Genomic DNA, 25,676 nt, shown 5'->3' with positions numbered 1-25,676 from the left:
CAGAAGCTTGTTTTGATACAGCTGGTTTAATAACATCAATGGTTACATATAAGAATTAGAAAAATATAAAAATGAAATCATATACTGGAATTTTGAATTTCCTGGTTATATATATACAGGGTGTCTTAAAAATACACGGCATAACTTCAGGAATGAGTTCCTCGTATGTAGACAATAAAAATATTTTATATCAACATAGTTCCGGAAATGCTTGGTTTCCGAGTTTTGAAGGTCTCTCTATGACACTTAACTGTTCACATCACCTTATAGTAATTGTTCAAAATGTCTACCTTCTGCCTGAATACAGGCCTCACATCGACATCTCGTAGACTCGCGAAGACGATGCCAAATTCCTGGCATGTTTTGTATTGTCTCACAACCTGCCACAATTTGATTGCGGAGAGTTTCCACATCCGCTACCGGAGTCGAATACACCAATGACTTTAAATGGCCCCACAAGAAGAAATCTAGTGGGTTTAAATCAGTGAGAGCGTGGAGGCCAGGAAGTTGGTCCACCTCTGCCTATCCACCGACCAGGATACCTTTGATTCAGATAATTGCGGGCTAGGTGGCTGAAATGTGCGGGAGCGCCATCGTGCATGAAGTGTGCTTGTTGATGAATGATCAGTGACATGTCGTCCAAGAAATCAGGCATGTTGTTTTCCAGAAAGTTTCTGTACGCCTGCACTGTGAGTTTGTTTGGAAGTACATGGGGCCCAAATAACTTATCACCAAAAACACCCGCCCAGATGTTGAGGCTGAACCGCTGTTGGTGATGTGATGGAAGAATTGCATGTGGGTTTTCCTCAGCCCATACATGCTGATTGTGAAAGTTTTGAATTCCGTCTCGTGTGAACTGTGCTTCATCTGTGAATATTACTAAGGCAGGAAAGTGAGGAGTTGTACCACACTGCTGCAAGAACCACTGGCAGAACATTACTTATGCAGGGTAATCTGCTGGTGACAAAGCCTGTACTCGTTGCAGATGATAAGGATACAGTTTGTGTTCTTGCAACACTCTCCAAATAGTCGAACGTTGAACAGCCAGTTGCATTGCTATTCTGCGTGTGCTGATTCCAGGAGTGGCATGCACAACATCCTAAATTTCCTCCTCTACTTCAGGAGTCATAGATCTTGGTCATTCTGTCAGCAGCATAAGATGTAAAGGTCCCATGTTCACAAAGGTGGCAATGGATACCTTCAAACGTTTTCCTGTCTGGACATCTTTGTTCTGGGAACCTTTCGTGGTACAAACGACGAGCCTCCAGAGCATTGCCGTCCACCAAATTGTACATAAAGTGCATATCCGCTTGCTCCTGATTTGAGTACACGGTCAGAATGGAAAACAACCAGATTCTGTCAGTACCTTGTGATGAAGGAAATCACTTGTGGGAGATAAGACATTCCGGTTAATAACTCAGGAACCAAGCATTTCCGGAACTATGTTGATATAAAATATTTTTATTGTCTACATATGAGGAACTCATTTCTGAAGTTATGCCGTGTATTTTTGAGACACCCTGTATATCACTGTGTGCGCGTGTGTGCGTGTGTGTGTGTGTGAAGTTTTATTTTTTTTTGAAAATAAATTATGTATTTTCAACTCTTAACTCTTGTTGCTGGTAAATAGATTATTAAAGATTTCTAAATTAGTAAGGCTTCCTTCCTTATCAGTCACAATTACAAAAGACCAATGAGAGAAAAGTTCAAAGACAGTACATGTTGAATATCAAAGCAAGTTAACATGTTAAAACTTTACCATAAGGTGTTTTATACATATGGTGAGGAAAAAAAAAAAAAAAAAACTAGGTGATTTGTTTCATATTACAATCCAGTGAAGTGTTATAACTTCATATATTTAGTACACTCATAGGCATAAGCTGTATGGGGTGCATTATAGCCATAGCAGCTTATGCACCATCAAACTCCCATAACAACAAAAAACAACAAATAAGCTGTATGACTTTATAGATTTAGTAAATTTTGGACTGAGTGTGTGACCAGCAACTTTACCACGAATTACAAGATAAAGCATGATTCCTATGATAATAATCAAAAGTCTGCTAGCTCCAAACAGAATTCATAGATAGCAAGTTGCCCAGCCGGGTTATTGCAGTATTTAAATTAAAGGTAAATAATATTATTTAACTTTAATTTAAATATAATTGTACTTGGAGATCCAATTTGTCATCCAGTAATAGTATTCAGAGAATGAATTTTTTGAACAAAATCGAAGTGAATTGATTTTGCAGGGGGGAGTGAGTTCCTGGTACTTCTTGATATCATTGAAGGTAAGGAAATAGATATTTTGCAAATCAGTTCTGTCGGTTTCGGTGTGAGAATTTTTCAGACACTATTATGAAAGAAGAAAGAATTGATGTAGAGGTATGGTCCTTGGTCTGGAAAAAACCAAGAATCTTAGTCCGGACAAGCATACAAGAAGGCATGAAATATAACAAGTTATCCTAAATAATTCTTGGTATTTTAATAATTCTTCATATTAATGCTGAGTTTCAGAAAATATTCAACTAGGTGGGGGGGGGAAAATGAATTCAGATCTCTTTCTGGTGCAGTTTTGAAAATGCTCTTGGCTACCAAGTTTGAGCAGTAGTCATTATTACAAACAAAACTGACTTACTTTTTCTGAAGATGTGCAAAGTGTGCATATCTTCGATATCTATCACTATCTTTTATGAAGCATTCATACCAGTTGATATCTAATAGACAATCTAAACATAATTCCACAGAGAAAATTAAGCTAATGTTTAAAAGCATACTGTACTGGAAAACAATCCTGTAGCTGTTTTCAATATAAAATGTGTATTTTTTTTTTAAGTGAAATTTACTTTATATTGCAGTGTGGAAGGCACCTCTGTAGCCAGGTGGGAAGGAGCAGCAGTGTGTAGCACACGCTTCTTGATTAGACCGGGGTTCGAGCCCGTCACCACCAAATATGGAGGATGCGGAAAGGTCAGGGAATGACCACCGCATATCCCGGAGCAATATGGCCTTAGTTGCTAATGCTCCTAAAAACCAAACAACAAAACAAAACAAGCAGTGTGGACTTTAAAAGACATCTCCTACCTTTTCTGAAAAATTTCCCATTTCTTTTATTATTTATTATTTTTTTTTTGGGAAGAAGTGCATTTTATAAAAATACCTCCTGTTTTCTTCTTGCCTGTTTTGGCCAAAAAATCTGTTTTTATCCTACTTACAAATACCTGACCTTCAACTTTTCAAAAGTCAAATGGTGTTTTAGTGATCACAGTATGGTTCTGATGATTCTGGTAGAGTGTGCGCGGTCCACCTTCAGTTTTTAATGCATATTCTCCTTTTTAATGGTATCCTGTAAAAAGAAACCTGTTTTTTTTTTTGTTTTTTTTTTTGACAGTCGTGTTGAAGTTAATAGGCACATACACAAAATTTTGAATCTGCCCATTAGAATTAATCTTATTTATTTACTTTTTTTAGATTTTTTATAACCACCCCACCCTGAACAAATCCATGTCACTAGAGTAGTATTGGCTTGAATATTTTTACAAAAAGTAAATAGATAAAAACATCCTTTTTAACTTTATTTTCTCCATTTCTGCATCCTTGAATTTTTGACTATAAGATGTGGTAATCTTCCCTCCCCCATGTACTTTCTTACTTTTTAATTATTCTATTCCACTATGTACAAGTTAGTTCAAATGCATCATATTAGTACACAGGTAAACTCTAAATTAGCAAATTTTTGCAAAGGCGGCATCATTTAAGTTATATCTCATATTGTGAATACCTTCACAACGAGTTGCCATGATATTGCACTACTTCAAATAAGTATTACTACACCAAAAGAGAAGACTGCTGTTACTTATTCTCAGTGGATACCACCACCACCCAGACGACACCTTTTCAGGGCTGTTGGGCCCTTTTTCGGTGGTTGGGTAGGTACCCTAGTGATATAAACATAGCTTAAACGATGTTTATTAATTGTTTGTTGGACCAGGCTTCCTTCTGTTGTTGTGGAAGGAGGTGGATGGTTTGAATATCAGGGAAGAGCTTAACAATTTCTTGGAGGGTATGGATAAGAGAAGTGTGTAGTGTGTGTGTTTTTTTTTTTTTTGGCTGATGCTATACAAGCTTGCTTCCTTGATCATTTGCCACTACTACTATTACTATTCCTTTTTAGTTTCCCAAACCTTTTATTTTGGCCTGATGTATCTTGAGTGGTCAAGTATGAGAATGCACTGCACATTCATTTGATTGGACCATGTTTGAGCTTATATGATTAATAATTGTATTCATTGTCCAAATGAGTAATTATAAACCCCTCTGACCTAGTGGCCAGTCACCTCCTTATGCAGAATATAAATAAACTTTTCTTTCTAGTTGATTTTTTAAAATTTTTATTCTCTGTGTGATACACTGAATTGTTTTTACCGAATTATGCACCAAAGTGTTACAACAAATTGTCTTGCAACCAATTGATGCAATATTCTCATTTTACTGAAAAGTTGCTGTATAATTTTTTTTTTCCCAGGAAAATTTTTAAAAAATCAGTGTGTTTCAAATACTGATTTCCAAAGTGACCATCCAGAAGGGTGTTAAAATAGTATAGCAGTAAGGCAACTTAAAGTGATACAAGTTATTTTTTGTTGTGAGCATTGAGACTATTGCATTTACTAGGAGTTTAAACCCTGCTGACTACGAAAACATGAGAGGATGAAGATGGCCTCAATTCATTATTTTGAAAGGCCAAGTAGCATTAGCTATTTTGTAATTTCAAAGTTTTAGCTATTAGATTACAAAAAATTTTTAAAAGAATAACTATTAATAATTTGTTTCATAAATAAGCACTGAAATTCAGTGATGGCTGGTATTCCTATATATCCACTCACATAAAATAAATAAATAAATAAACAAACAGTATGTTGACTGATAGGTTAAGGAAAATCAGTCTTACATCTCTTAAATTTTAATTATTAAAAGATTGTCGGTGTTTCACAAATTCTAATGACAAGATTGTGACTCTCATGAAAATGAAGAATAGTTATTTATATGCTGTTACTAAAATAATGAAATTATTATAAATATTTTATTATGTCTTAAAATGTTTTTTTAATGATTACAGTTTATATTTTACAGCATCAGAAGTTGATTGTGAGTTTAACAGCAAACGGTATAGCAATAATGCAGTTTGGAAAATTGACAAATGCACTATGTGTTCATGTCTGAATGGCATTATGTTTTGTCAGCCTGATAAGTGTCCAGATTTGCCCCTGTGTGGTCTTGTATCTGTACCTGAAGGGGAATGCTGTGCTGTTTGTTCTGGTATGTCGAACTTTTGATAAATATCTTTCAGCATGCTTTATAAAACCTCATTCTTGTTGTAAGATTATTCTGATTAGAGGTATGCTAATTTGCCAATTATTAGTGTTAACCATTTGGCGCAAGGAAGACTCAGACATTTGCTGCACCGACCAAAAAATAAAAATAAATAAATAAATACATATAGAATATACTACCTATCCATCTCAGCTACCCATGGATGTAACTTATGAAGGTGTAGCCTGGCACATAAAAGGAGTTATCTGATATTGACTTTACACTGTTTTTTGAGGTAGTCTCCTTGTAACTCAATCCACTTTTTCCAGCAGTGCTCCAAATTCATGATCCCAGTTTTGTAACTGCTTTCTTGAAGGTCTTGAAAAAAAGGAATGTGTAGCCATTCTCACCTCATATTTCAACCCAAATTTTCTTCCAAACAAGTTAGTTTTTAGCGCGGTCGACTCGTTGGTAGGCACTGCAGAACTGCAGCACCCCCAACTTTTTAAATCTAAATATACAGTCAACATAGTTATATGAAGTTTTGTGAAGAACAATGCAATGCAATGAATAGTTTTATTAACAGGTTCTGCATATAGTATACTCACCCTCTATTTCCAATAATAAAAAAAAGATAAATAAATAAATAATTGCTTTATTTAATACAAGTATTAAACAGAGTCCGGGTCATTCAGGCCCAACCATATTACCATCTCCGAAGGTAATTTTCATCAGCTTCGATGTTTGACAAAATGTCTTGGGCAAATTGGAAACAGCAGGATTTATTATTCAGCTTTAAAGCCTGCACAATCTGCAGTTTGTAGGCATGGAGGTGAAGGCAGTTATGAACAACCCTCCAAACAGTCGTTTGTGGTATACCTAACTGCAAAGAAGCTCATCTAATTGATTTTTGTGGGCTTTGAGAAAACGCTTCATGAATTCGATCAACATCTTCCTGTAAAGTGCTCGGTCGTCCTGCTCCTTTTCGGGAAGGAGAACACTACCAATCTCTTGAAATTGCTTTAACCAAAGGTGGACTTTTTTTGTACTGAGTTCTGTAACGACGTTGCGTTGTGATAACGGAATTTGTTTCGAAAAATAAAAGTACACACATTGCCTTCTCTTGAACAGTCGCCATTTTGAAGTAATGCCGTCAATATCTCCCGGACATCAATGCGGCGATTACAGAATTTCCAGAGGAGAGACAACTAGAAGATTGTTGTCTTCCAGAAACAACAAAATAAAACTTTTTATTTTGTTGTTTCTGGTTTGAAAATTATAGGCCATGGAAACCCCAACAATAATTTAGAATCACCCTGTACTACTAAATTAGTTTAATATTATCTGTTAACTGGAAGATTATCTACTATAGTTACCACTTTTGAATCTCTCTTTTGTGATTCAAAAGTGATACCATAGTTATCACTTTTGAATCTCAGAAGACAGATGCCATGACCTTGCCTGAAAATGAGACTAACCATGTTTGAAGATGGCGAATTTGCAGCCTCCATTGTTTTGCTTGCAGTTTTGACTTGTTGGTAGTGATGAAGCCATGTTTCATCCATAGGTCCATATCTGACCAGAAAACTTTCAGGATCTGCTTGATAATGAGCAAAAAGTTGCTTTTAAGTTTTAAATCAAAGATAAGTTTCTGATTGGTTGTCAAAAGGTAGATTACCTATTATGCTGAAACCTTTTTGTCATACTTAATTCATATTACAGAATATTTTGCACCCTGCACCCATTCAATTGAGATGCCTAGCCTCTACTAGTACTCAGAGTTACTTGCCCATCATTCATCATCATGTCATGAACTTTATTGTGATGTTTTCTAGAGTGGTTGTGGTTGATGCTGATGGATATTCACTGTACTCTTCATCTTCTATGTTGGTTCTGCCATGTTTAAATTCAGCCATCCAATATTTGATGTTTTGTGTATGAGGGGCGGATTCTCCTAATGTATTGATCATGTCTCCATGAATATCCTTGCTCAATAACTCCCTTTTTAAAAGATATTTTATTACAGCTCAATGTTCAATTTTTTTTTCATTTTATGCAGGCTTGAACTGCAATGACCTAAAAAAAGAAGTTGCAAGTTACAAACTGTAACTTTATATGCATCCATATATGTGTTGAAATTATTTCAAAAAAATATGTACCAAAATAGTGGCTAGAAATTTATTAGTCAGTTCCTATATTCCATTAATTAACTTGCTGGCTAAAAGAAAACTTCCTAATACAGTTTTTCCCCTAATATCCCCTAGTTCTCGTATCATAACTGTGAACATGTCACCTTTATTCACTTTACTGTCCCCTTTCAGAGTAGATCTCTTACAGACCTCCATCATATTCTTTCTAAGGTACCTACCTAGTCACTTTTGCCACACTCACCAAGTATGTTACCCATCTTTGGATTCTCATAATACTACTATCTTTTCTTTCAAGAAGCTTGATGTCTTTTTTTAGGTGCAGTCTTACAGTTGTCTTATACAGTGGTGATCTCGGTCTCTACAAACATATGTTCAAAAAATCATCAGTAATTCAGGAATTCAATGGGCCCTCCTTGCTACCTATTTACACTATAGGAGAATTCTGTGTATCGTAACATTGAAATTCTTTTCTTCCTTGATTGTTTATAATTCAACCCTAACAAATGTAAAACTTATTTCAGGATTATTATTACCCAAAAGACCTTGCATTTTGCCATTAAAACAGCACTGCCACTTTTCTGACTATCCTTGAAGCCTATCCAAATCATCCTGAAGGAGCACTGCTTGCTGCTGATCAACCACTTTCCAAATTTTGACATCATTTGCAAATTTTGATGCCACATCTTGTATGGATCTTGGTAAACTGCAGCCACATAAAATCTATAGGTTTAGTAGTAGATACTGGCAGTTAAATGCTATCATTAGGAAAGTAGCAGTTGAATTATTTATTTTGATTGTTGTTTATCAGACTACAATTTTTATTTATTAAGCATTAATATAATTATATTTATCAGGATGTGTCTCGCCATCTGGTCAGCACTATAACAACTCTGATACATGGAGAGAAAATGATTGCATGACCTGCCAGTGTGTTGAAGGTAAATTACACTGTCAAGAACAGATGTGTCAGCCACCCTGTGATAGTCCTAAAAAGGTACTTGGTCAGTGCTGTCCAGTTTGTGAAGGTGTGTTTTAGTTTTGCAGTAACTGATATTTTATAAAATTATAACATATCATTCTTATTTTTATTAATTATTTTTATTGTTTTGTTAAATTCCTTTTATTTAATTTTTTTTGTTTTAATTATTTTTTTATTTTTCTTTTAATTAATTATTTCTTATGGGTTACTGAAGTGAATGAGGAAGAGGCACCTTATCGCCTAGGTCAGGTCAGGACAGGACTGGATTGTAAGGAACCAAGTGAGTCCGAGCCAATGTCTGCTCTTCCTCTCTCTCTTGTGTTATAAAACCTGTTAGTATGTTTTATAACACAAAAAATTGTGACATCTGAATGAATGAGGATGGGCCACCAGTATGGGGCTATAGTGACCAAACTGGTTAAATTGTTTGCAGAAACCTTTTTAATATGATAGTACAAAGCCTTCATTCATACTAGCTGGGATATCTTTAGTTAACAAGGACCCAACTCTGCTTTTTCAGAGAACCAGAACATGGTGCTTAAATATGTTACTGAAGCAACCATCAAGATAGATACCATCAATGTTAGATGCTTAAATGACAAAGAATCAGAAATGTCAGAAGAGGTAATAAATATAATATGATACAAATCAAATCTAATCAAAATAGGTATCAGAGAAACCGGGATGATGAATATAGGAGAGCTGCAGCTAATAAATTATGAATTAATATATTCTGAAAATAAGATAAAGTGCAAGGAGGGTGTAGCAATAGTGTTTGGGACTAGTTTGATAGAATAATTCACTAGGAAGCATTATCCACCAGAGTTATGTTGGTAAGATGGAGGTTGGATGTCTGTACATGTTGCCCAGTTGAATATATTTTGCACTCTAAGATATTAAAAAAAGCTCTTTTTAATATTGAAAAATCTTTTTCATTATTCAAGAATATTACATATCACAGTTGGCTTGCTTCCAGAGCTCCATGTTCATTTTCTGTTTGCAACAATGGTTAAAGTGGAGGTTGGATGTCTGTACATGTTGCCCAGTTGAATATATTTTGCACTCTAAGATATTAAAAAAAGCTCTTTTTAATATTGAAAAATCTTTTTCATTATTCAAGAATATTACATATCACAGTTGGCTTGCTTCCAGAGCTCCAAGTTCATTTTCTGTTTGCAACAATGGTTAAAGCAGTTATTAATCAGTCAAAACTTGAATTTGAAAAAGCTAAGAGTAGAAAAATTGCTTCTTGTGTAAATGGTAGATGAGCATTCTGATCGCTTTCCAAAGCTATTGGCCACAACCTTTTACCCATCTTTAGTCCCGCCTCTGTCAAAACTGAATGGTTCTACTGCCAGCTCAGCTAAAGTTAAAGCTGACAGGTCAACTTTATCTTTAGCTGAGTTGTTTAGATGATCTTGGTAAACCACCTCCTACCATTCCCAGTACACTCCATTCAGTGCCTCCTGTGGTCTTCTGTCAAAAGAATGTCAGAAGAATCTTGAATAGTCTTGATGCCAAGAAAGCACCTGATCCTGATGATATTTCTCCACTTGTTCTCAAAACCTATGCTCCTGATTTTACTTCTGTTCTTTGTTGCCTTTTTACACTTTTTTGTTCCACCATATTTTCTCTTCTGCTTGGAAATCTGCTCATATCCAGCCAAATTCCTAAAGAGGGTGACAAATCCATTCCTTCCAATTATTTCCCCATTGAACTTCTACTCTTTCTAAAGTATTGGAGAAATCCATCAACTGCTAGCTCCTGAACTATCTAGAAACCTTCCATGTGATCAGTGATCACCAGTGTGGATTCCAACAGTATCACTCCATTGGTGATATACTGTCTTATCTTACCCATCTATGGACAAATTCAGTGGAAAACCACCTGAGTTTGGGGAAACTCAGGTGTTTGCTCTTGATATTTCAAAGGCTTTTGATCATGTTTGGCATAAAGTTCTTCTAAATAAGCTTCCATCTTATGGTTTGCCAAATGCTTTTTATTATTGGGTATCCAGTTTTCTCTCTGATTGCTCACTGTGGGTGATGGTAGATAGCTCTGTCTTCTAACTTCTTCACCAGTGCTGGTGTTCCCCAGGGTTCAGTTCTTTTTCACACTCTTTTCCTCTGTTATGTTAATGACCTTCTTCCATTGACAGGCAGTAAAATCAAAATCAAATCAAAAATCCATTGACGGGAAATCCTAATCATAGTTTACTGATGATAGCACATTGCATTCCACTTTCTAGTTTATGAAACTGTGTCCTGCACAAACAGCTTCAACTTCTAGAACAGCGTTTCCCAAAATGGGGTCCGCGAAACAGTGATCGACGATATATGCTTATGTTATATATATAGGGGTCCAATTTTTTTTTTTTTTTTAAATTTTTGAAGGGGTTTGCAAACTTTTTTTGATTTTTGAAAGGGTCCGTAGCTCTCAGCAGTTTGGGAACCACTGTTCTAGAATATCCACCACCAGTTCCTTAAATGCTGATCTCCGGGTAATTCTCTAGTGGAGTAAAGATAACTTAATTTCAATCCTTCTAAAACTGAGTCCTGTCTTACATTTCACAAAAAGGGTTCCTCTGCTTTTATGCTTATCTTTGATGACTGTGCTTCTATGCTTATCTTTGATGACACTCAGATCTCTAGACAAGATCACATATCTCTATTAGGGATTATCTTGACTTCTAATCTCCCTTGGCATGGGCACATCACTAAAAAACTGGGTTTTCTCATTTGCCTTTGGTGTTACTTTTCTTCTATACAGCTATTCACTCTCTATGAATCTCAAATCTGTCTTACCATGGAATATTGTTCCCACATCTGGGATGGTACCCCCAAAACCTCTTTCAGGATTCAAGATTTCATTCAAAAGAAGTAGTTAGGTTATTTAATGAACAATGTCTGTCCACTTTCTTCCTCATAGACATTCTGTTTGTTTCTCAGTATATATTTTCTATATATACTTCTTTGAACACTGTTCTGAATTAGCTTCTATAATTCCAGCCCTCTCTTCCAAACCACTCAATAATGTGCTGCAACCAGTCAGTATCCTTTTGCTATCTAAGTTCAAACTCAAAGAACCATCTTTTTGCTCATTTATTCCTTCAACTTTGTTTCCTGGAACAGCCTCCTTCATACTTATTTCCTGAAAATTACAATCTACGGAAATTCAAGTCTAATATTAACAAGTATCTTCTTTTATCTTCTCAACTTTCAAATCACACATGGTACTATGAACTGTAGGTTCTATTACCTTTTGCACTTGGGGGTTTCATTAAAAAATATATATATATTGGTCAAAGGTTTATAGCTACTTTTTTTTAGCTTCTTTTAATATAATTAGATTCCATCAGCCCCAGATGCTTTGTTCAGTTTTAGCCACAGCAATTTCTCATCCATCTTCCTTTATGTTACTATAAAACCATTTAACTCCCAATCAGTATTAGAGATATGTCTGCTAACTATTTTTCTAAAAAGTACTTTATTTCATGTGAATGTTGATGTAACTGTTTATTCAGTTTATCAGCAACCTGAACAGAATCATATAGTTATGCTATTCTTATCCAGTGCACCAATGTAGTAGTAGTAGTGGCATGTGATGCAAGAAAGCAAATGTATGAGCTTATGCAGCATCAGCCAACAAAAAAAAAAAAAAAAAAAAATCACACCATTCTCTCCAAATGCCTGTCCAGTTCCTCCTTAAATTTATTCAACCTATCAACTTCCACAACGACAGATGGAAGTTTGTTCCAGCAATTAACCACCCGCTGGCTAAAGGCAAATTTCCGCACATCTATTTTACATCTGTCTTTTCTTAATTTGAATTTATGCCCCCTTAGGTTCGTAATCTGAACAAGTGGAAGGATCCCATCAGAATTCAGCGTGCTCAACCCATTCAAGGCCTTATATACCTCAATCAGATCACCGTGCAGGTGCCTAGTCTCCAGCCACTGCAATTTGCAGAACTTAAGCCTCTCTTGGTAAGAGGATCCCTTCATTGCCCTCATCAATCTTGTTGCCCTTCTCTGTACACGCTCAAGTAAATCTACATCCTTCCTAAAATGAGGCCTCCAGACCTGTACACAGTACTCAAGGCGTGGCCTGACCATTGCCTTATACAGAGGGCTAATCACCTCCTTTCCCCTGCTAGCAAAATTCCTATATATCATTGACAAAACCCCATGACCTGCCCTGGCAGCCTGTCTGCATTGCTCAGAAAACTTCATATCTGCCTGCACAATTACTCCCAGGTCTTTTTCATTTTCTACCACCTTAAGTGTAGTACCACACAGTTGGTACGTTTCTCTGGGGTTACTTCTACCCATATGCAGTACTTTGCATTTGTCAAGGTTAAACTTCAGTTGCCACTTCTTAGCCCATCTGCCCAAATTATCTAGATCCTGTTGCAGTAGCACACTGCCATTACTGTCATTAACAACCCTGCCAACATTTGTATCATCTTTCCTTCTAGTGTTAACATATACGAACAGTGGGCAAATGTGGCTCTCAGAGCCACATGCGGCTCTTCGTTGAGTTAAGTGCAGCTCCCATTGAAAATTTAAATCTGTTTTTTTTTTTTTTTTTTTTTTTTTTATTATTTCAGAACTTGTTTCACTGAATCTTGTTAAATTAACTAAGTAACTAATATTTTGTTATACGGATTTTATGTTGTGTTTATTTTTTTTATGTCTAGATATTTTGCTATTTTTATTTTGATTATAAATAAATCTGCGTGCAGTTACACTGCTGGCGCCATCAGCGGACTTGTGCTTAAAAATTACGAGTGTAATTTTTCCGCGCCGTAAATTAATTTAATTATTTTGTTTCAATTTCAGACTTTGGAATTAAATTTATTTAAATTTTTTGATAACGTGACCTCAGAAAATATCAAAAAACGAAAATACGAACAAGAAAATAGAATCTTTCAAGAAGAATGGGTAGAAAATTTTGCTTTTATTGACAATAATGGAAAGTCATTGTGTCTTATTTGTAAAGTTACATGCAAACTACAAAGTAAGCAATTTATGTCGACATTACGAAGTAAGTCATCCCCACTTTTCAACTCAATATCTACTCAATTCAAAATTGCGAACAGAGAAACTTAAGTCCTTGCAATCTGGTCTTCATAAGCAACAAGGACCCTTGTCTTCTTTTAGTCGCGAAGATGACAGAGCAAACGAAGCTAATTTTTTGATAGCTTGGAATATTGCTCGTGCCAAACGTCCATATGGAGGAGAATTTATTAAAAGAAACTTGGAAGAAGTGGTTAAAGTTTTGGATCCAGATAATACAAAACTGCATAAATTGATCGCACAGGTTCCTATGTCACACCGTACAACTGAGCGTCATATTGGTGCAATTAGTAAAAATGTTGAAAATAGTTTGATGTGTGATTTGAAAACTTGTACAGCATTTAGTTTAGCTCTCGACAAGTCTACAGACATTCAGGATGTTCCACAATTGGCCGTTTTTGTCCGCTATGATATCTGCAAACGTAAATGTGAAGGAAGAAATGTTAGACCTAGTAGCTCTTATCGAAACAACTGGCGGTATCGATGTTAGAAATGCACTTGATGAAGTAATGAACAGGTTTGAATTGCCTTGATAAACTTGTAAGTGTTGCGACTGACGGAGCACCTGCAATGATAGGGAAAAACCAAGGTCTCATTGGTCTTTTAAACAACGATCCTAAAATTGCACGTTTCTTACCTCTTCACTGCATAATTCACCGTGAGCATCTCATAGCGAAGTACTTCAAATACGAAAATGTGTGGAAGATTGTTTTGCACATTGTGAATTTAATTAGAACAAATGCCAAAACACATCATCAATTTAAGAACTTTTTAGAAGATTTGCGAGTGAATGACGAAACAGATGAATTGCCCAGTGATTTATCCCTATGGTGTGTTGTAAGACGGCTGTCAACTTACAATGTTTTGAGCCGTTTTGTGGAACTCCTAAATCCTATCATAACATTTACAAAAGAAAAAGGAAAAAAAATACCCAGAATTAGAAAATGAAACTTGCCTTTCTGACTTAATGTTCCTTACAGACATTATAGAACATTTGCAAACACTTAATTTGGCTTTACAAGGAAAGGAAAAAATTATTGATTTGTCACAAACTATTTAGTTTTGAAGCTAATCTTCGGCTTTTTGTGTACGATCTTAAGAACAAAATATTTAATCGTTTTCCACGAGTAAAAGCAAATATAATTAATATCAAAGAAGAAAAGCTAGACGAATACAAAGAAAAATTGGAAGAATTGCAAGCAGATTTCAAACATAGGTTTGAAGATTTGAAAAGTTTGAAATCTACATATTTTGTGAAACCATTTATTTGTGATATTGTTGAAGATGCATTTCCAATTTCTGAAATAATACTTGTTGAAAAAGCGGCTGGGGAATTGGAGTTATTAGAGATGAAAGAGGATCAGGCATTACAAATGCAACACAAATCTACTTCTATAACTGAATTTTGGAAACTCGTGCCAGAATCAAAATATCCACATTTAAAGAAAGCTGCTTGCCATCTAATTTCAATTTTTGGTATAACATATTGCTGTGAGTCTTTATACTCCACAATGAAGTTCGTGAAGTCGAAACATTGTTCACAGTTGACCAATCATCATCTCACTGAATTGCTGTGAACGGCTTTAACAAATTTTACACCAAATTTCAAAGATTTGACCAAAGGTCTTCGTTAAATGTTATACTTTTTATTAATGGATTTTTATTATATTTTATTTTTATTATTAAAATTTAGAAATAATTATTTTGTATTTTCTTTCTCTTAACATATATTTTCTTATATATGTATACTTTACATAGTACTTAAGACTTGTGTAGAATATGTAATCATATTATTAAATAAATTAAATTAAATTTGAATTTGTGTATTTAATACTATGTATCTATGGTGTGGCTCTTTATAATATACGAAAAACCGGAATGCGGCTCTCATTGACCTCATGCGTGCCTACCCCTGACATATACCAAGAAGTCCTTGCTGCTTTTCTTAGCCAAATACTTATAATCTGCTTTGGTGTGCCTCCACCCCCGTGTAATTTTGATTACAAACTAGTTTGTACCCTGAAAATGTGTAATCATCTCATCATTTTTTCTGACATCCATTTAGGTCTAAACTTTAAACAATATCTCTTCTCATTTGGCATTTACATTTTTTAACAACAACATTTGTCCCACTGAAAAGAGTTTAAATAATGTCTGACCCTATTATAATCATCTTTGTAAAAATAAAATCTCTTCCCTTTACTGGAGAGTAGCTCTTTCTTTGAAAATATCTTATTAATATTCTACAATCGCTGCTGTCCAGAAGTTTCTTTACATGAAGATTCTTAATACATGGTGAATCACTGCTGATAAGTAGATCATAAATGTTTCCTTCTCTTTTTTTTTTTCTCTCTAATATATTGATGTAGAAAATAGCCATTCAGTAAATCCATAAAAGTTTTGCTATTGTGTGAGTAACCAACCCATAAGTTCCAGTCAGTATCTGTAAAGTTAAACTTCCCCATGATAAAACATTTTGATTCATTGGTCCACTCTATTTGTCTGCACAGTTAGCATTAGTTGAAGCATATGATGCAAGAAAGCAAGCTTATACAGCATCAGCCAAAAAAAAAAAAAAAAAAAATCCTTCCCATTTCACTCATACAACTGTCTTTCCTCAATTTGAATCTATGCCCCCTCAGGTTCTTAATCTGAGCAAGCGGAAGTATCCCATCAGCATTGAGCCTACTCAAACCATTCACGGCCTTGTACACCTCAATCAGATCACTTTGCAGGTGCCTAGTTGTTAATACTTATCATTTGGTCTATAACTGACTCCTACTCTAATTTTTGTTTACCCAGTGTTTATGTTGCATCAGACTGACTCAGTATTAGACTGGAAACCTGTGTCTGCTGGTTGTACCATTTTAGAACCTATGTGCTTCTTAATCAAAAGAATAACAACTTGTCAGATTTATTTACTATATTCATAGCAGTAGTCTCAAAGCAAGTATGTCTCTTTTTGTTTTTAGTAAACCTTACACAACCCATGTAATTTGCTAGTCCCATGTTCACCCCAGCAGGTCTTATAATTATCCCCCCCACTTTTCAGTCTATCACAAAGTCTCCAAACTTATAATTTCTCTGAGCCCATATAGCATTAATTATAATTTTGAAGCTGTAAATAAATAAATAAACTTAGTACCAAGTGCTAAATACCACATCAGTATGTTAGTTCATTTTCACTTAATGTAGAATGAAAATAGTTTCAGACTTTATGTAGACCACATTCCTACTGATATTTTTCCACCAGAATTCATTTAAAGGACTAGAATAACACAAAGAGAAGGATAGGATTGAATACTATAATTTATATAAATTATACAATGATTAATTATAAATAAATTTTATATGCATGTGTATTTAATAAGTACACGTGCTAAATGACTTTTGTGTTTCATTTAATTAAAATTAGCCTTGATGTAATAGGAATTTAAAGGCTGTTCGTTGCATCTACAGGTAGTTCTATATTTTCAAATTATTTTAAAATGGTATTTAAAAAATTTTAAATTCTTAAAATGCAACCTTTATTTTATAATTTGATAAATTTTTTTTCAAGTGCTAAATAATTTATTTTTGGTGATTTTTACAGGAGAACCAACAGAAATACCATTAATAGAATGTCCACCTTTATTAGAATGCACACTCAACTGTGTTGTAGGATTAGAGAAAAATGCTGAAGGTTGTCCTGTTTGTGAATGTCAAAATGGCAAAGGTAGATATATATATATTTTTTTTCTTTTTTAACTGTCAAGTCATGTTAAACGAATTATGAAAATGTTGTTAAAATTGCATTCCCTTGTATAAAATAGCATTTCATTTATTGAATTGGGATATAATGAAAAAAAAAAAAAAAAAGTTTGTTATTTAAAATTTTTCATTGGATAAATGTGTAAAGATTAACTCTTTGATAGAGCATTCTCAGATTAAGCATGCCAGAGTCATTTTTTCTAATTTAAAATAAAATTTGTACAAGTGACATCAATACTAATTTAGGTATTTCTCGGTTATTGCGTTTCTGATTGATCTGCATTATTAATTGTTTTGTTATTGAAGAAGTTTGTTCTTAAAAAAATAAAACCAACTGTTTTCTTATGCCTATTCATGCATCTTTCCTGTCCAGTTACCAAAGTGCACTACTGTCACCTTTGATTCATGTGTCTCCCAATGGAAGCAGCACTGGTGTTTCAGCTGTTGTTTGCATCTTGCATTGATGATTACTAACTGCAGCACACAGAATATTCAGTTTGTTTCTTTCAAGTTCTGCTCACTTGCAGTAAAGACAATGCCCAAATGTGGTCATTTTTTAACATATGAAAAAAAAACATGTCTAAACCATGGAAAAGGTTTGTTTTGAAAAATTAATCAAAAATATACACTTTCAGTATAAAAAAAATGGATTATTCACAATTGTGTTTATAATGGATCAAAAAAAAAGGATTGTATCAAAAGTGAACAATTTTAAAAATTTTTTCATGTAAATTTTAAAATCAACCTAAAATTTTACAACCTTAAAGTTATAAAATGGCATAGCTGAAGGTGTGTCTGTCAGTTAGAAGAAAATTTGTGTACTTTTAAAGGGTTAATACATGTTTTTTAAAGCTTTTAAATTCCTCTTTATGTAAACACTATCCACTGCTTTTTTTTTTTTTTTTTTTGTCTACACATTCTGTTGTTCTGTTATGTTGTTTTAAATTTAAAAATGCTTCTAAAAAATAAGGAATTTCATTTTAGAATCTTTTGATAAGAGTTTTGCAAGTGCTTTAAAAATTTTGGAACTTGAACCTTGAAGAAAACCTTTTTTCATTTAAGAAAAGTAGTTTTTAATATACAGTTTCATATCCAAAAACTAACAACCTCTGGACAAGAGTTTTTGGACAATAAATCTAACTAAATATGAGTTGTCAAAATAAATGCAGAATCCTAGCATGAACAAATAGAAAATGTGCTGTCAGCAAGCCAAGTGCTTTTTGTCAATTTCTCAGTGTAATTAACTTGTATTTTAATTAACTTTATTAACTGTATTTGTCCTTTTATTATCTTTGTTGGTTGAAATTTTAAAAAGTGAAACTTGGGCTCAACTGAAGTAATTACCTACAGAAGTGCTTTAGTAATGCTCCATTAAAAAATAAATTACAAATGAAATAAATGTGGAGAAAAAATAAACACAAATAAATACAAGTGTAGGTACCTCATAGATTATTTTATCAACAGTCGAAGAGGATAATCCTCCCCTTTCTTTTTTTAAACTGTATGTGTAACCACTCTCATGGTAAAGTTTGCTCTCTGAATGTTGTGCTATTGAGCAGTTTGCCCTCTGCCAACATTCATGACATATCTTTGTACGCCTCTCTCATTATTCTTTAATAATTGTTATTGACAGGGAAGGATGGTGTCTTGGCTCATATTAGAGATATCGCTCCTTCACTTCTCCCCCGAGCCACAGCACTTACTACTTTGAGCCCTTTGCTTTGCTGCTCTGTTCTCTTAATTAATTATTAAAGGAGGCAGCAAAGGAAGTAAGCAAACCCTTAGCCATAATTATGAGAGCTTCCTTGGACTCAGGGGAGGTACCCATAGACTGGAAATGTGCAAATGTGACCCCAATTCACAAAGGAGGATCAAAGGCTGACACAAGTAATTATAGACCTGTGAGCTTAACTTCTGTTCCATGAAAATTAATGGAGGCACTGGTTAAAGAAGCACTGCAGGATCATTTAGACAAGACTTCAGTTATAGCTCGGACACAGCATGGTTTTGTTAAGGGGAAGTCTTGCCTGACCAATTTGATTGGATACTATGATGCAGTCACAAAAGAACTGGATGCAGGGAATAGCTTTGATATTATATACTTGGATCTTAGAAAGGCTTTTGATACTGTTGCACATGGAAGACTGCTACACAAATTGGAGCAGTGTGACATTGGAGGCAAATTGCTGCTATGGATAAATCGGTGGTTGAGGGGGAGAAGACAGAGAGTGGTAATCAATGGACACTGCTCATCGTGGACTAATGTTATTAGTGGAGTCCCTCAGGGCTCAGTGTTGGGTCCATTATTGTTTTCTGTATTTATAAATGATATTGATGATGGTATATCAAGCTTAATGTCCAAGTTTGCAGACGATACAAAGGTTGGTAGGGTTGTCAAGGACACTACTGACACTATGCTGCTGCAACAGGATCTGGAAAGGTTGAGCAGATGGGCTGAGAGGTGGCAAATGAAGTTTAACATTGACAAATGTAAAGTACTACACATGGGAAACAGCAACCCCAGAGCAACGTATCAACTCTGTGGTACTACACTGACAGTGGTAGAGAATGAAAGGGACTTGGGGGTGGTTGTGCAGGCAGATATGAAATTCTCTGAGCAGTGCAGACGGGCTGCAAGAGTAGCTCATGGTGTATTGTCAATGATATATAGGAATTTTTCTAGCAGGGATAAGGAGGTGATTATTCCCTTGTATAAGGCAATGGTCAGGCCACACCTAGAGTACTGTATACAGGTCTGGAGGCCTCATTTCAAGAAGGATGTAGAGCTGCTGGAACGAGTACAGAGAAGGGCAACAAGATTAGTGAATGGAACAAAGGGGTGCTCTTACGAAGAAAGGCTTAAGTTTTGCAAATTACAGTGTCTGGAGACTAGGCACCAGCGAGGTGATCTGATAGAGGTGTATAAAGCCTTGAATGGTTTGAGCATGCTCAATGCTGATGGAATTCTTCCTCTAGCTCAGAATAATCACCTGAGAGGGCATAAATTCAAATTGAGGAAAGACAGATGTAGGATAGACGTGCGGAAATTTGCCTTTAGTCAGCGGGTGGTTGGTTGGTGGAACAGACTTCCATCCCTTGTAGTGGAGGTTGATAGCCTAAATAAGTTTAAGGCTCAGCTGGACAGGTATTTTGAACGAACAGAGGGGTGAAGTGGATTTTTTTTTTTTTTTTTTGGCTGATGCTGCATAAGCTTGCTTTCTTGCATCAAATGCCTCTACTAATGCTAATGCTAATATGAGAACAATATACTAAACTAATAGATATTGAAATGCAGTGATAACACTACTCTATTCATAAGTTATGTTGCAATAATGTGTATTACATGAGCAAGTTTATGTTATTATATGTATGTTATGCTGTCAAGTTTGTTATTATATGTATATGTTATGCTATCAAGTTTGTTATTATATATTTATATATTATGCTGTCAAGTTTATGTTACATGTATTATGCTTCATCGTGTTTGGAAAGTTATAAATTACTTATAATAGATAATAAAATTATTTGTTAATTAAATTGCTAACAATAACAAAAAAAAAATAAATAAAAACAAAAATCTCCTACCCCTCCTTATAATGTGATGATCTGCTGGCAACATTGTTGCTCCTGGCAGATGCACCACCTATTCATGTTAATATAAACAAACATTACAAGTTTCTCTGACAATGGAATCTGCAATAAAACTAAATACGGCGCCTCCGTAGCCAGGTGGGAAGGAGCAGCAGTGCATAGCACACACTTCTTGATTAGACCGGGGTTCGAGCCCGTCACCACTAAATACGGAGGATGCGGAAAGGTCAGGGAATGACCACCGCATATCCCGGAGCAATATGGCCTTAGTTGCTAATGCTCCTAAAAACCAAATAACTAACTAACTAACTAACAAAACTAAATACTGGTTCAAGAGTATTTAGTTAGCCCTTGACCGTTCTGTTCTAGACTTGAATTGCAGATGCATAGCTTTTCAGGTCACAGGATACACGAGTCCCTCCCACAGTTTTATTTGTTTCTAGAACATCTATCCATTTTTTTGGTGTCTTGCATTCATCTAGTAATGCACCAAGTTTTATTTGAGATTAATACACTCCCTACATTGGGAACAAAGAAAAGAATCATCAACCTTGGAATGTATGCTATAGGCTGTATTGATTTTGTGTTAGTAGATGCAATACACATTGAAGAAAAGGAAGTACGATCTTTTTGTTTTTCAAAAACAATCCACCTATGGCCATTTCTATAAGAAAAGTACTTGAATTATTCAAAATGGATATTGTAACAGTGGGCTGAGATGCTAAGCATTACCCATATTGCCAGCCTGGTTTCTTGAATTCTTGCTTTCATATTCTTGTTCTTTATTTAACCTTGTTTTTCATTAATAGTTTGGCTTTACATTGTGAAGGTTCTTAACTACTGTTTAAATTTTCCACTGCATAATGGCCATCATTATTCAAATACCATGTCAGCATTCTGATAGGTTATATGCCAGTTGTCATGATGCATTCATTTGTTTAGTGATTGAAATGCAATGAAATCCTTGACCGTTGTTGTCTTCTGGCTTTTCTGACAAGATAGGACTCAATGGTCACTCTTTTAATTTATTTTTATTTCACATATTGGGTATGTTATAGTTAATTTTTAGTATTGTCATTAGTAATATTTAATGTTATTTGGCTTCAGCATTATTATAGGATTATAAGGCCTGTATTGACCTTGCAATTAATATATTCTAAGTTATTTTCAGGTACAGGTAGTTCTCGACTTTATGAGTTAATTTGTTCCTAGAGTGTGCTTGTAAAGCAAACTCGTTAAGCGGTAATTTATTTCCCGTAGACATAATGTTAAAAACAAGGGTTACGTTATCAACAATGAAATTAGTTAGCTAATCAGTTTGTTTAAACAATGATTGATTTATCCAAAGAAATGAAAATGTAGCCTGCAAAATCAAGCAAATTATAATAATAGAGAAATTATTTATGACTTACAAATGTTAGACTGTTTATTCTTCATCATCATCATCATCGACTAAATGCACACTCATTGATCACTCATTATTGGCTTGCAACTTGTTGGTTTGTTGCACAAGTAGTCGTTTACAGAAATGCTTCAAGAGGCGTTTATTTCCAAGATAATCTTCTCTTTTCTTTATAAATTTCAATAGCATGCATAAGCATTTTTTAACGGAACGCACAAATTGCAACTAACACGATTTGCATGGGGTAACAAGTTTACAAACCTTTAAAAAAAAAGGAATGAAGAGAAAATTCTGAAAATTTGTTTTTTATACGATTAAAGATTTCAATGAAGGGCAAACACATTTCACCATAATAACATAAAAACCCACACAATTCCAGCTGTTGGTTTGTTCACAAATGCAATACCATCATTACTACCTGTTTATAACTGCTTTCAGTAACAGAAAAGCCCAATAAACCAAAAAGTGCAAATTGTTTTTATTGTTTTATGGTCGTGAAGTCCAGAAATGTGCTTTAGAAAAATATCACAAAGCCGTTCAAAATTGGTTCTTATAACATATGATAATGATGAAAGTGTAATGCGTTTAATGATTTGAATTGGTAACTAATATAATTTACACTATAAAAATGACCTTTTAGGGAGTTATATAGTGAAAATTTGAACTTGCAAAGTCGTGGAATGAATTGCCAAAAAACAATGTGTTATTGGGTTCACATTATGATATTTTTGCGATACGATGATAACGGATTAATATTGTAAAGCAGGGTGCACTGTATTGTATAGCTATGTGCGTGGTTTGAAATGCAGTATTTATGAATGTTTAACATTCATTTTTTGCAACTAATGTTCATATTTTCAATTTTGTTGATACTTGATACTTGGAAAAAAATCGTAAACCCGGGAACTCATAAAGCAAGAACTGCCTGTACATATTCCTTCTGCAACATCCTTATTTTTACTTTTAACACCCCCCCCCCCGGTCTCTTCATAGTATTTGCAGTTCTGGTAACGTGTAGTTTATGATTTGTGACCACCAGTGATTGTTTTTCTGTATTATTCTTAGTTCTTTTGTTTTCTTTTTATTTTTCAATATCCTTCCAGTTATTTTTAAATTTTATTTACACACACACTGTGTTCAGAATTGCATAGAACAAATGTAGGCACCTATTGAATGCTGCCCAACTAATGAATGCTGCCAACAAACAGGCATATCAATCGCCCTATCCAACTGCTTTGAGACACTGGCCGTGTCCAAGGATATAAATGAAGAAGAAAAGCAAATCTCTGGTGCTATCCTGGAATGTGCCAAGCCCCTATGCCCACCTGCCCGACGCCGAACACAACCATGGATATCAGACGAGTGCCTCGACCTCGTGGACAAATGGAAACAGGCAAAATTGGTTGACTTCCAATGGTACTGGCAGTTAAACCGAGAAGTCCAACAGAGGATGAAAGCGGAGAGAGAGAGAGAGAGAGAGAAGCATACTGGAACCAAGTGGCAGACGATCTTGAAGAGGCGGCATCCAAGCACGAGTACCACACTCTCTACCGTACCCTCAGATTTCTGAGTGGAAAGACCAGATTGATTAGTGACAACATCAAGAATGCTGATGGGACCTTCGTCTGATCACCGTCCAAACGCCTGCAACGGTGGAGTGAATTCTTTAAAGCATTGTATAATCACGACCCATCTCAGAGACCACCAGCAGCCGCACCACCGATCGATCCCTCTGAGGTCTCCATGGTCGATGTCGAGCCTACAGTAGAAGAAGTGAAAGCAGCCATACAATCCCTAAAGAATGGCAGGGCACCAAGAGTGGAAGAAGTCACCACAGAAGCGATCAAAGCTGGGGGAGATGTACTGCTTCGCCGACTACACTCACTCCTCAAAACCATCTGGTGCACTGAACAAATTCTGCTAACATGGAGGAAAGCCATTATCGTGCCAATCCACAAGAAAGGTGATAACCGGGATTGCAAGAACTACTGTGGCATCAGTCTCCTTTCCATCATCGGAAAGGTCCTTATGAAGATCATTCAGTCAAGGCTGCAAAAACATCGCGAGCAAACCAGTCGAGAAGAACAGGCGGGATTTAGACCCGGGCAAGGATGCTGTGATCAAATCTTTTCCATCCGTCAACTGATGGAAGAGAGGATCCGGTGTGGACAGCGAACCGTCATTGTTTTTATTGACTTTAAGTCTGCTTTTGACCGTGTCCACCGGCCCGCCTTATGGAAATTGCTAGAGGTCGAACATTTTCCTTGAAAAGTCATCACACTCCTCCAAACTGTATACAACGGTTTAACCAGTCAGGTGCGCATCCAGAACAATTTATCTGAGGAATTTACCATCCAAACTGGAGTCCGCCAAGGGGATGTGGCCTCCCCGTTGCTTTTTAACATTGTGGTCGACACCATTATGAGGCAAGCATTCAGAAACAGACAGGGCATACAATATGACAAGGATCACTATGTGACTGACCTGATGTTTGCTGATGATAGTGCTATCCTTGCCAGTAACGATGCTGAAGCCACGGACATCCTGTACGACATTGCCCGCATTGCCCGGCCATACGGTTTGAAGATCAATGCTGGTAAGACAAAGGCCCTGACAACAGATGGGTCGCAAGCCACCATCTATCTCGAAGGCATCCAGATCGAGCAAGTACAGGACTTTAAATACCTTGGGTCGCTGGTCCAGGAGAAGAAAGTTGTATCCATCGTGGAGATCCACAGCAGAATTGGACAGGCGGCCACTGGGGTTCGCCTCGCTCAAATGGTGTCTGTGGAAGAGGACCAACATTTCCTCAAAGACTAAAATCCGACTCTTCCGGACTTTGATCCTGCCCATTCTCCTTTACGGATCGGAAACATGGATTTGTCTCAAGCTAGATTTAAACAAACTTGAGGTGTTCCAAATGCGATGCCTGCGACAGATCCTGGGCATTTCACTTCGCGACCGCATCACTAATGATACCATCCGCGCCGGATGCCAACAGCAACCAACCATCGCCGACCAAATCCAGAAGCGAAGGCTTAGATGGTTTGGCCACGAATAGAATACCATCCACACTCCTTTGGAGACAACGACCCACCCAATGGAGCATTCAACGGACCGCACCTAGGAAAATGTGGGCCAAGCAAGTGGAAAATGACCTGAAGAGCCGATGTTTCGACCTTAATCAGGCCAGGACTGACGCCATGGATCGTAAAGCATGGAAGAACATCACAGAGCAAGTCCGAAACCCTGCGGCACCTACAGCAGCGTACTGGTTGCGTGGCCAACCGCCTCCTCCAGCCACCAGCTAAGGACCGAAGAAGAAGAAGAAGGCGCCTATTATACAACTAAAAATAAGCAAAAAGTTTCCATAAACTTTTCTTGAAAGTCTTTATTTTTGAGATACTAAATGTTAAT

At 35.9% G+C, this 25,676-nt stretch overlaps 1 protein-coding gene across 3 annotated transcripts in view; it reads left to right on the top strand.

Annotated features, from left to right (window-relative positions):
• Nucleotides 1-25,676, top strand: part of LOC150077010 (cysteine-rich motor neuron 1 protein-like) — a 165,450-nt gene that overhangs the window by 111,321 nt on the left and 28,453 nt on the right. For all 3 annotated transcript variants that reach the window (XM_090386072.1, XM_090386071.1, XM_090386074.1), the window contains 3 exons: nt 5,131-5,316; nt 8,315-8,485; nt 17,109-17,231. In XM_090386072.1, coding sequence (XP_090242198.1) covers nt 5,131-5,316; nt 8,315-8,485; nt 17,109-17,231 — 480 coding nt within the window. The remainder of the gene's footprint in view (nt 1-5,130; nt 5,317-8,314; nt 8,486-17,108; nt 17,232-25,676) is intronic.

This window comes from Mastigoproctus giganteus, chromosome 12 (genome assembly GCF_048544385.1).
Source record: "Mastigoproctus giganteus isolate SK-2022 chromosome 12, ASM4854438v1, whole genome shotgun sequence".
NCBI lineage: Eukaryota > Metazoa > Arthropoda > Arachnida > Uropygi > Thelyphonidae > Mastigoproctus > Mastigoproctus giganteus.
This window is presented reverse-complemented; position numbering and strand designations above follow the sequence as displayed.